The 12,478-nt window shown below is 41.0% G+C and overlaps 1 protein-coding gene across 3 annotated transcripts in view; it reads left to right on the forward strand.

Annotated features, from left to right (window-relative positions):
* The window catches only part of plcd1a (phospholipase C, delta 1a), an 88,226-nt gene that overhangs the window by 16,509 nt on the left and 59,239 nt on the right, over nt 1-12,478 (forward strand). For 2 of the 3 annotated variants that reach the window (XM_061921273.1, XM_061921272.1), the window contains exon 3: nt 8,608-8,836. The exons of the other annotated variant lie outside the window; for it this stretch is intronic. In XM_061921273.1, coding sequence (XP_061777257.1) covers nt 8,608-8,836 — 229 coding nt within the window. The remainder of the gene's footprint in view (nt 1-8,607; nt 8,837-12,478) is intronic. 3 annotated transcript variants of the gene reach the window in all.

Here is a 12,478-nt window from a genome sequence, read left to right on the forward strand (position 1 = left end):
CATGTTTACATTACACATATTTACACGTTTACTTTACACATGTTTACACATGTTTACTTTACACATGTTTACATTACACATGTTTACTTCACACATGTGTACTTTACACATGTTTACTTTACACATGTTTACATTACACATATTTACACGTTTACCTTCCACATATTTATATTACACGTATTTACACGTTTAAATTACACATGTTTACATTGCACATATTTACTTTACACATGTTTACACCTGTTTACATTACACATGTTTACTTTACACATGCTTATATTACACATGTTTACTTTACACATATTTACACATGTTTAGTTTACACATATTTACATTACACATTTTTACTTTACATATGTTTACACGTTTTTACATTACACATGTTTACATTACACATGTTTACTTTACGCATGTTTACATTACACATGTTTACATTACACATGTTTACATTACACATGTTTACTTCACACGTGTACTTTACACATGTTCACTTTACACATGTTTACATTACACATATTTACACGTTTAAATTACACATGTTTACATTGCACATATTTACTTTACACATGTTTACACATGTTTACACCTGTTCACATTACACATGTTTACTTTACACATGCTTATATTACACATGTTTACTTTACACATATTTACACATGTTTAGTTAACACATATTTACATTACACATTTTTACTTTACATATGTTTACAAGTTTTTACATTACACATGTTTACATTACACATGTTTACTTCACACATGTGTACTTTACACATGTTCACTTTAGACATATTTATATTACACATATTTACACGTTTAAATTACACATGTTTACATTACACATATTTACTTTGCACATGTTTACACATGTTTACATTACACATGTTTACATTACACATGTTTACATTACACATGTTTACTTTACACATGTTTACATTACACATGTTTACTTTACACATGTTTACTTCACACATGTGTACTTTACACATGTTTACATTACACATGTTTACTTCACACGTGTACTTTACACATGTTTACTTTACGCATGTTTACATTACACATGTTTACATTACACATGTTTACATTACACATGTTTACTTCACACGTGTACTTTACACATGTTCACTTTACACATGTTTACATTACACATATTTACACGTTTAAATTACACATGTTTACATTGCACATATTTACTTTACACATGTTTACACATGTTTACACCTGTTCACATTACACATGTTTACTTTACACATGCTTATATTACACATGTTTACTTTACACATATTTACACATGTTTAGTTAACACATATTTACATTACACATTTTTACTTTACATATGTTTACAAGTTTTTACATTACACATGTTTACATTACACATGTTTACTTCACACATGTGTACTTTACACATGTTCACTTTAGACATATTTATATTACACATATTTACACGTTTAAATTACACATGTTTACATTACACATATTTACTTTGCACATGTTTACACATGTTTACATTACACATGTTTACATTACACATGTTTACATTACACATGTTTACTTTACACATGTTTACATTACACATGTTTACTTTACACATGTTTACTTCACACATGTGTACTTTACACATGTTTACATTACACATGTTTACATTACACATGTTTACATTACACATGTTTACATTACAAATGTTTACTTCACACATGTGTACTTTACACATGTTAACTTTACACGTTTACACTACACATATTTACACGTTTACCTTACACATATTTATATTACACGTATTTACACAATTAAATTACACATGTTTACATTACACATATCTACACATGTTTACTTTACACATGTTTACACATATTTACATTACACATTTTTACTTTACACATGTTTACACATATTGACATTACACATTTTTACTTTACATATGTTTACACGTTTTTACATTACACATGTTTACTTTACACATGTTCATTTTACACATATTTACACTACACATTTCAACTTTACACATGTTTATGCGTTTTTATTTTACACATGTTTACTTTACACATGTTTATGTTACACATGTTTATGTTACACATGTTTACATTACACATGTTTACTTTACACAGTGTGTGATTGTGTCACTTTTCCTCCTCTCAGTGTGTGATTGTGTCACTTTTCCTCCTCTCAATGTGTGATTGTGTCACTTTTCCTCCTCACACAGTGGGATTATGTCAGTTTTCCTCCTCTCATTGTGTGATTGTGTCACGTTTCCTCTTCACAATGTGTGATTGTGTCACTTTTCCTCCTCACAGTGTGTGATTGTGTCACTTTTCGTCCTCATAGTGTGTGATTGTGTCACTTTTCCTCCTCTCACTGTGTGATTGTGTCACTTTTTCTCCTCCCACTGTGGGTTTGTGTCACGTTTTCTCCTCACACTGTGTGATTGTGTCACTTTTCCTCCACATAGTGTGTGATTGTGTCACTTTTCCTCTTCTCACTGTGTGATTGTGTCACTTTTTCTCCTCCCACTGTGGGTTTGTGTCAGTGTCACTTTTTTCTCCTCACACTGTGTGATTGTGTCACTTTTCCTCCACATAGTGTGTGATTGTGTCACTTTTCCTCCTCACAGTGTGTGATTGTGTCAATTTTTATCCTCTCACTGTGTGATTGTCACTTTTCCTCCTCAGACTGTGTGATTGTGTCACTTTACCTCCTCACACTGTGATTGTCTCACTTTTGCTCCTCACAGTGTGTGATTGTGTCACTTTTCCTCCTCTCACTGTGTGATTGTGTCACCTTTTCTCCTCCCAATGTGTGATTGTGCGCACAAAGCTTTTACTTTGTCGTCATGTTGTCTTAGTGATTGAGCGGCATGACGCTGCTCAACAACGCAGAGAGCACAGAAGTCATGCTCACAATGTTGCACACAATAGAAGTGCTTAATGGCAACTTTCTCACTCTGTTCTTGTTGTGTTGTTGTTGTGTTGTTTTTGTTGTTGTGTTGTTGTTGCTGTTTTCAGTGGTGAAAGGATGGAAAGGAGGACATATTTCATCTGGAAATCGTTAAGCTGCTGCAACAACTCAGATGGTTTAGTTTAACTGCTGGGTTGTCATCGCTTACACAACACAAGGCACTGTTGTCACGCTACACAACACAACTGTTGTTACGCTACCCAACAACTGATTGTTCCGCTACACAACACAACACACTGTTGTCACGCTACACAACACAACTGTTACGCTACCCAACAACTGCTTGTTCCGCTATACAACACAACACAACACAGTGTTGTCATGCTCCAAAACACAACCATTGTCAACCTGCACAACTAAATACACTGTTGTCACACAACACAACACGACTATTATCACCTTACACAAGTCAACACACTGTTGTCACGCTACACAACAAAACACAACTGTTACACTACAATTTCAACACACTGTTGTTATGCTACACAACAAAACACAAGTGTTGTTACACTACTCAATTCAACACAACTGCTGTTACGCTACAAAACAAAACACAGTGTTGTCATGCTACACAACACAACTGCTGTTACGCTACACAACAAAACACAGTGTTGTCACGCTACACAACACAACTATTGTTACACTACACAAATGCTTTTACGCTACACAACACAACTGCGGTTAAACTACACAACAAAACACAGTGTTGTCACGCTACACAACACAACTATTGTTACACTACACAAATGCTGTTACGCTACACAACACAACTGCGGTTACACTACACAACAAAACACAGTGTTGTCACGCTACACAACACAACTATTGTTACCATACACAAATGCTGTTACGCTCCACAACACAAAACACCGTTGTCACGCTACACAACACAGTGTTTTCATGATACACAACACAACTATTGTTACACTACACAAATGCTGTTATGCTACACAACACAACTGCGGTTACACTACACAACAAAACAGTGTTGTCACACTACACAACACAACTATTGTTAAACTACACAAATGCTATTACGCTACACAACACAAACCATTGTTGTCACGTTACACAACCCAGTGTTGTCACGCTACACAACACAATTGTTGTTATGCTACACAACACAACTCAATGTTGATACACTACACAAATGTTAATACACTACACAAATGTTGATACACTACACAACACAATACAACACTTATCATGCTACACAACACAACAAAACTGTTGATACACAACACTACACAAATGTTGATACACTACACAACACAACGGTTGTCATGCTACACAACACAACAGAACTGTTGTTACACTACACAACACAACGGTTGTCATGCTACGCAACACAACAAAACAGTTGTTACGCTACACAACACTCCACAAATGTTGATACACTACACAGCACAACTGTTTTTACACTATACAACACTACACAAATGTTGATACACTACACAAATGTTGATACACTACACAACACAACGGTTGTCGTGCTACACAACACTACACAAATGTTGATACACTACACAAATGTTGATACACTACACAAATGCTGATACACTACACAACACAAATGTTGATACACTACACAACACTTCACAAATGTTGATACACTACACAACACTACACAAATGTTGATACACTGCACACATGCTGATACACTACACAACACAAAACAACTGTTATTAACACTACACAAATGCTGATACACTACACAACACAGAACAACTTTTATTAACACTACACAAATGTTGATACACTACACAAATGCTGATACACTACACAACACAAATGTTGATACACTACACAACACAAATGTTGATACACTACACAACACTACACTAATGTTGATACACTACACACCACAACTCTTGTTACACTACAGAACACTACACAAATGTTGATACACTACACAACACTACACAAATGTTGATACACTGCACACATGCTGATGCACTACACAACACAAAACAACTGTTATTAACACTACACAAATGTTGATACACTACACAAATGCTGATACACTACACAACACAGCACAAGTGTTGTTAACACTACACAAATGCTGATACACTACACAACACTACACAAATGCTGATACACTACACAACACAGCACAAGTGTTGTTAACACTACACAAATGCTGGTACACTACACAACACTACACAAATGTTGATACACTACACAACACAGCGGTTGTCGTGCTACACAACACTACACAAATGTTGATACACTACACAAATGTTGATACACTACACAAATGCTGATACACTACACAACACAAATGTTGATACACTACACAACACTACACAAATGTTGATACACTACACAACACTACACAAATGTTGATACACTGCACACATGCTGATACACTACACAACACAAAACAACTGTTATTAACACTACACAAATGCTGATACACTACACAAATGCTGATACACTACACAACACAAATGTTGATACACTATACAACACAAATGTTGATACACTACACACCACAACTCTTGTTACACTACAGAACACTACACAAATGTTGATACACTACACAACACTACACAAATGTTGATACACTGCACACATGCTGATACACTACACAGCACTACACAAATGTTGATACACTACACAACACCACACAAATGTTGATACACTGCACACATGCTGATACACTACACAACACAAAACAACTGTTATTAACACTACACAAATGCTGATACACTACACAACACAAATGTTGATACACTATACAACACAAATGTTGATACACTACACACCACAACTCTTGTTACACTACAGAACACTACACAAATGTTGATACACTACACAACACTACACAAATGTTGATACACTGCACACATGCTGATACACTACACAACACAAAACAACTGTTATTAACACTACACAAATGCTGATACACTACACAAATGCTGATACACTACACAACACAAATGTTGATACACTACACAACACTACACTAATGTTGACACACTACACACCACAACTCTTGTTACACTACAGAACACTACACAAATGTTGATACACTACACAACACTACACAAATGTTGATACACTGCACACATGCTGATACACTACACAACACAAAACAACTGTTATTAACACTACACAACACAAAACAACTGTTGTTAACACTACACAAATGCTGATACACTACACAACACAAAACAACTGTTATTAACACTACACAAATGCTGATACACTACACAACACAAGTGTTGTTAACACTACACAAATGCTGATACACTACACAACACTACACTAATGTTGACACACTACACACCACAACTCTTGTTACACTACAGAACACTACACAAATGTTGATACACTACACAACACTACACAAATGTTGATACACTGCACACATGCTGATACACTACACAACACAAAACAACTGTTATTAACACTACACAAATGCTGATACAATACACAAATGCTGATACACTACACAACACAAATGTTGATACACTACACAACACTACACTAATGTTGATACACTACACACCACAACTCTTGTTACACTACAGAACACTACACAAATGTTGATACACTACACAACACTACACAAATGTTGATACACTGCACACATGCTGATGCACTACACAACACAAAACAACTGTTATTAACACTACACAAATGTTGATACACTACACAAATGCTGATACACTACACAACACAGCACAAGTGTTGTTAACACTACACAAATGCTGATACACTACACAACACTACACAAATGCTGATACACTACACAACACAGCACAAGTGTTGTTAACACTACACAAATGCTGGTACACTACACAACACTACACAAATGTTGATACACTACACAACACAGCGGTTGTCGTGCTACACAACACTACACAAATGTTGATACACTACACAAATGTTGATACACTACACAAATGCTGATACACTACACAACACAAATGTTGATACACTACACAACACTACACAAATGTTGATACACTACACAACACTACACAAATGTTGATACACTGCACACATGCTGATACACTACACAACACAAAACAACTGTTATTAACACTACACAAATGCTGATACACTACACAAATGCTGATACACTACACAACACAAATGTTGATACACTATACAACACAAATGTTGATACACTACACACCACAACTCTTGTTACACTACAGAACACTACACAAATGTTGATACACTACACAACACTACACAAATGTTGATACACTGCACACATGCTGATACACTACACAGCACTACACAAATGTTGATACACTACACAACACTACACAAATGTTGATACACTGCACACATGCTGATACACTACACAACACAAAACAACTGTTATTAACACTACACAAATGCTGATACACTACACAACACAAATGTTGATACACTATACAACACAAATGTTGATACACTACACACCACAACTCTTGTTACACTACAGAACACTACACAAATGTTGATACACTACACAACACTACACAAATGTTGATACACTGCACACATGCTGATACACTACACAACACAAAACAACTGTTATTAACACTACACAAATGCTGATACACTACACAAATGCTGATACACTACACAACACAAATGTTGATACACTACACAACACTACACTAATGTTGACACACTACACACCACAACTCTTGTTACACTACAGAACACTACACAAATGTTGATACACTACACAACACTACACAAATGTTGATACACTGCACACATGCTGATACACTACACAACACAAAACAACTGTTATTAACACTACACAACACAAAACAACTGTTGTTAACACTACACAAATGTTGATACACTACACAAATGCTGATACACTACACAACACAAAACAACTGTTATTAACACTACACAAATGCTGATACACTACACAACACAAGTGTTGTTAACACTACACAAATGCTGATACACTACACAACACTACACTAATGTTGACACACTACACACCACAACTCTTGTTACACTACAGAACACTACACAAATGTTGATACACTACACAACACTACACAAATGTTGATACACTGCACACATGCTGATACACTACACAACACAAAACAACTGTTATTAACACTACACAAATGCTGATACAATACACAAATGCTGATACACTACACAACACAAATGTTGATACACTACACAACACTCCACTAATGTTGATACACTACACACCACAACTCTTGTTACACTACAGAACACTACACAAATGTTGATACACTACACAACACTACACAAATGTTGATACACTGCACACATGCTGATACACTACACAACACAAAACAACTGTTATTAACACTACACAACACAAAACAACTGTTGTTGACACTACACAAATGTTGATACACTACACAAATGCTGATACACTACACAACACAATACAACTGTTATTAACACTACACAAATGCTGATACACTACACAACACAAGTGTTGTTAACACTACACAAATGCTGATACACAAAACAACACTACACAAATGTTGATACACAACAAAAGTATTTTGTAAAAAGAAGCAGAATGTTTCCATGACAACGTGAAAAGTTGCAATGATCAGGTCTTTGTGCAAAAGTTGGAGACACAAAGTACTTCCTGTTGACAAAGTAGAAGGCAGGAAGTGATCATCCAAGTCTCCTCTGCCTTAGTCTCCATCGACGAGGTGGAGTCTGTGCGTCATGGCCGGCGCTCAGAAGGTCTCAGCAAGCACATCGACCCCACAGAGGAGGCTCGCTGCTTCTCCATCGTCTTCAGGGGCAGGAAGAAGGTTCTAGACCTGATGGCCAGCGACCCCCAGGAGGCGGAGCAGTGGGTCAAAGGTCTCAACAAGGTCATCAGCAACGTGCGCGCCCTGAGCCGGCAGCAGAAGAGCGAGCAGTATCCTTCACGTCTTGTATCATATCCAGCACTTCCTGTGTGGTATCATGTGCAGCACCTCCTGTGTTGTATCATGTGCAGCACCTCCTGTGTGGTATCATGTCCAGCACCTCCTGTGTGGTATCATGTGCAGCACCTCCTGTGTGGTATCATGTGCAGCACCTCCTGTGTGGTATCATGTGCAGCACCTCCTGTGTGGTATCATGTGCAGCACCTCCTGTGTGGTATCATGTGCAGCACCTCCTGTGTGGTATCATGTCCAGCACCTCCTGTGTGGTATCATGTGCAGCACCTCCTGTGTGGTATCATGTGCAGCACCTCCTGTGTGGTATCATGTGCAGCACCTCCTGTGTGGTATCATGTCCAGCACCTCCTGTGTGGTATCATGTGCAGCACCTCCTGCGTGGTATCATGTGCAGCACCTCCTGTGTGGTATCATGTCCAAAACCTCCTGCGTGGTATCATGTGCAGCACCTCCTGCGTGGTATCATGTGCAGCACCTCCTGTGTGGTATCATGTCCAGCACTTCCTGTGTCATGTGCAGCACCTCCTGTGTGGTATCATGTGCAGCACCTTCTGTGTGGTATCATGTGCAGCATCTCCTGTGTGGTATCATGTGCAGCACCTCCTGTGTGGTATCATGTGCAGCACTTCCTGTGTCATGTGCAGCACCTCCTGTGTGGTATCATGTGCAGCACCTTCTGTGTGGTATCATGTGCAGCATCTCCTGTGTGGTATCATGTGCAGCACCTCCTGCGTGGTATCATGTCCAGCACCTCCTGTGTGGTATCATGTGCAGCACCTCCTGTGTGGTATCATGTGCAGCACCTCCTGTGTTGTATCATGTGCAGCACCTCCTGTGTGGTATCATGTCCAGCACCTCCTGCGTGGTATCATGTGCAGCACCTCCTATGTGGTATCATGTGCAGCACCTCCTGTGTGGTATCATGTGCAGCACCTCCTGTGTTGTATCATGTGCAGCACCTCCTGCGTGGTATCATGTGCAGCACCTCCTGTGTGGTATCATGTGCAGCACCTCCTGTGTGGTATCATGTGCAGCACCTCCTATGTGGTATCATGTGCAGCACCTCCTGTGTGGTATCATGTGCAGCACCTCCTGTGTTGTATCATGTGCAGCACCTCCTGCGTGGTATCATGTGCAGCACCTTCTGTGTGGTATCATGTGCAGCACCTCCTATGTGGTATCATGTGCAGCACCTTCTGTGTTGTATCATGTGCAGCACCTCCTGTGTGGTATCATGTCCAGCACCTCCTGCGTGGTATCATGTGCAGCACCTCCTATGTGGTATCATGTGCAGCACCTCCTGTGTGGTATCATGTGCAGCACCTCCTGTGTTGTATCATGTGCAGCACCTCCTGCGTGGTATCATGTGCAGCACCTCCTGTGTGGTATCATGTGCAGCACCTCCTGTGTGGTATCATGTGCAGCACCTCCTGTGTTGTATCATGTGCAGCACCTCCTGCGTGGTATCATGTGCAGCACCTCCTGTGTGGTATCATGTGCAGCACCTCCTGTGTGGTATCATGTGCAGCACCTCCTGTGTGGTATCATGTGCAGCACCTTCTGTGTGGTATCATGTGCAGCACCTCCTGTGTTGTATCATGTGCAGCACCTCCTGTGTGGTATCATGTGCAGCACCTCCTGTGTGGTATCATGTGCAGCACCTCCTGTGTGGTATCATGTGCAGCACCTCCTGTGTGGTATCATGTGTAGCACTTCCTGTGTGGTATCATGTGCAGCACCTCCTGTGTTGTATCATGTGCAGCACCTCCTGTGTGGTATCATGTGCAGCACCTCCTGTGTGGTATCATGTGCAGCACCTCCTGTGTGGTATCATGTGCAGCACCTCCTGTGTGGTATCATGTGTAGCACTTCCTGTGTGGTATCATGTGCAGCACCTCCTGTGTTGTATCATGTGCAGCACCTCCTGTGTGGTATCATGTGCAGCACCTCCTGTGTGGTATCATGTGCAGCACCTCCTGTGTGGTATCATGTGCAGCACCTCCTGTGTGGTATCATGTGTAGCACTTCCTGTGTGGTATCATGTGCAGCACCTCCTGTGTGGTATCATGTGCAGCACCTCCTGTGTGGTATCATGTGCAGCACCTCCTGTGTGGTATCATGTGCAGCACTTCCTGTGTCATGTGCAGCACCTCCTGTGTGGTATCATGTGCAGCACTTCCTGTGTCATGTGCAGCACCTCCTGTGTGGTATCATGTGCAACACCTCCTGTGTGGTATCATGTGCAGCACCTCCTGTGTGGTATCATGTGCAGCACCTCCTGTGTGGTATCATGTGCAGCACCTCCTGTGTTGTATCATGTGCAGCACCTCCTGTGTGGTATCATGTCCAGCACCTCCTGTGTGGTATCATGTGCAGCACCTCCTGTGTGGTATCATGTGCAGCACCTCCTGTGTGGTATCATTTGCAGCACCTCCTGTGTGGTATCATGTGCAGCACCTCCTGTGTGGTATCATGTGCAGCACCTCCTGTGTTGTATCATGTGCAGCACCTCCTGTGTGGTATCATGTGCAGCACCTCCTGTGTGGTATCATGTCCAGCACCTCCTGTGTGGTATCATGTCCAGCACCTCCTGTGTGGTATCATGTCCAGCACCTCCTGCGTGGTATCATGTGCAGCACCTCCTGTGTGGTATCATGTCCAGCACCTCCTGTGTGGTATCATGTGCAGCACCTCCTGTGTGGTATCATGTGCAGCACCTCCTGTGTGGTATCATGTGCAGCACCTCCTGTGTGGTATCATGTGCAGCACCTCCTGTGTTGTATCATGTGCAGCACCTCCTGTGTGGTATCATGTCCAGCACCTCCTGTGTTGTATCATGTGCAGCACCTCCTGTGTGGTATCATGTGCAGCACCTCCTGTGTGGTATCATGTGCAGCACCTCCTGCGTGGTATCATGTGCAGCACCTCCTGTGTGGTATCATGTCCAGCACCTCCTGTGTGGTATCATGTCCAGCACCTCCTGTGTGGTATCATGTGCAGCACCTCCTGTGTGGTATCATGTGCAGCACCTCCTGTGTTGTATCATGTGCAGCACCTCCTGTGTGGTATCATGTGCAGCACCTCCTGTGTGGTATCATGTGCAGCACCTCCTGTGTGGTATCATGTGCAGCACCTCCTGTGTGGTATCATGTGCAGCACCTCCTGTGTGGTATCATGTGCAGCACCTCCTGTGTGGTATCATGTCCAGCACCTCCTGTGTGGTATCATGTGCAGCACCTCCTGTGTGGTATCATGTGCAGCACCTCCTGTGTGGTATCATGTCCAGCACCTCCTGTGTGGTATCATGTGCAGCACCTCCTGTGTGGTATCATGTGCAGCACCTCCTGTGTGGTATCATGTGCAGCACCTCCTGTGTGGTATCATGTGCAGCACCTCCTGTGTGGTATCATGTGCAGCACCTCCTGTGTGGTATCATGTGCAGCACCTCCTGTGTGGTATCATGTGCAGCACCTTCTGTGTGGTATCATGTGCAGCACCTCCTGTGTGGTATCATGTGCAGCACCTCCTGTGTGGTATCATGTGCAGCACCTCCTGCGTGGTATCATGTGCAGCACCTCCTGTGTTGTATCATGTGCAGCACCTCCTGCGTGGTATCA

This window comes from Nerophis ophidion, linkage group LG15 (assembly GCF_033978795.1).
Source record: "Nerophis ophidion isolate RoL-2023_Sa linkage group LG15, RoL_Noph_v1.0, whole genome shotgun sequence".
NCBI lineage: Eukaryota > Metazoa > Chordata > Actinopteri > Syngnathiformes > Syngnathidae > Nerophis > Nerophis ophidion.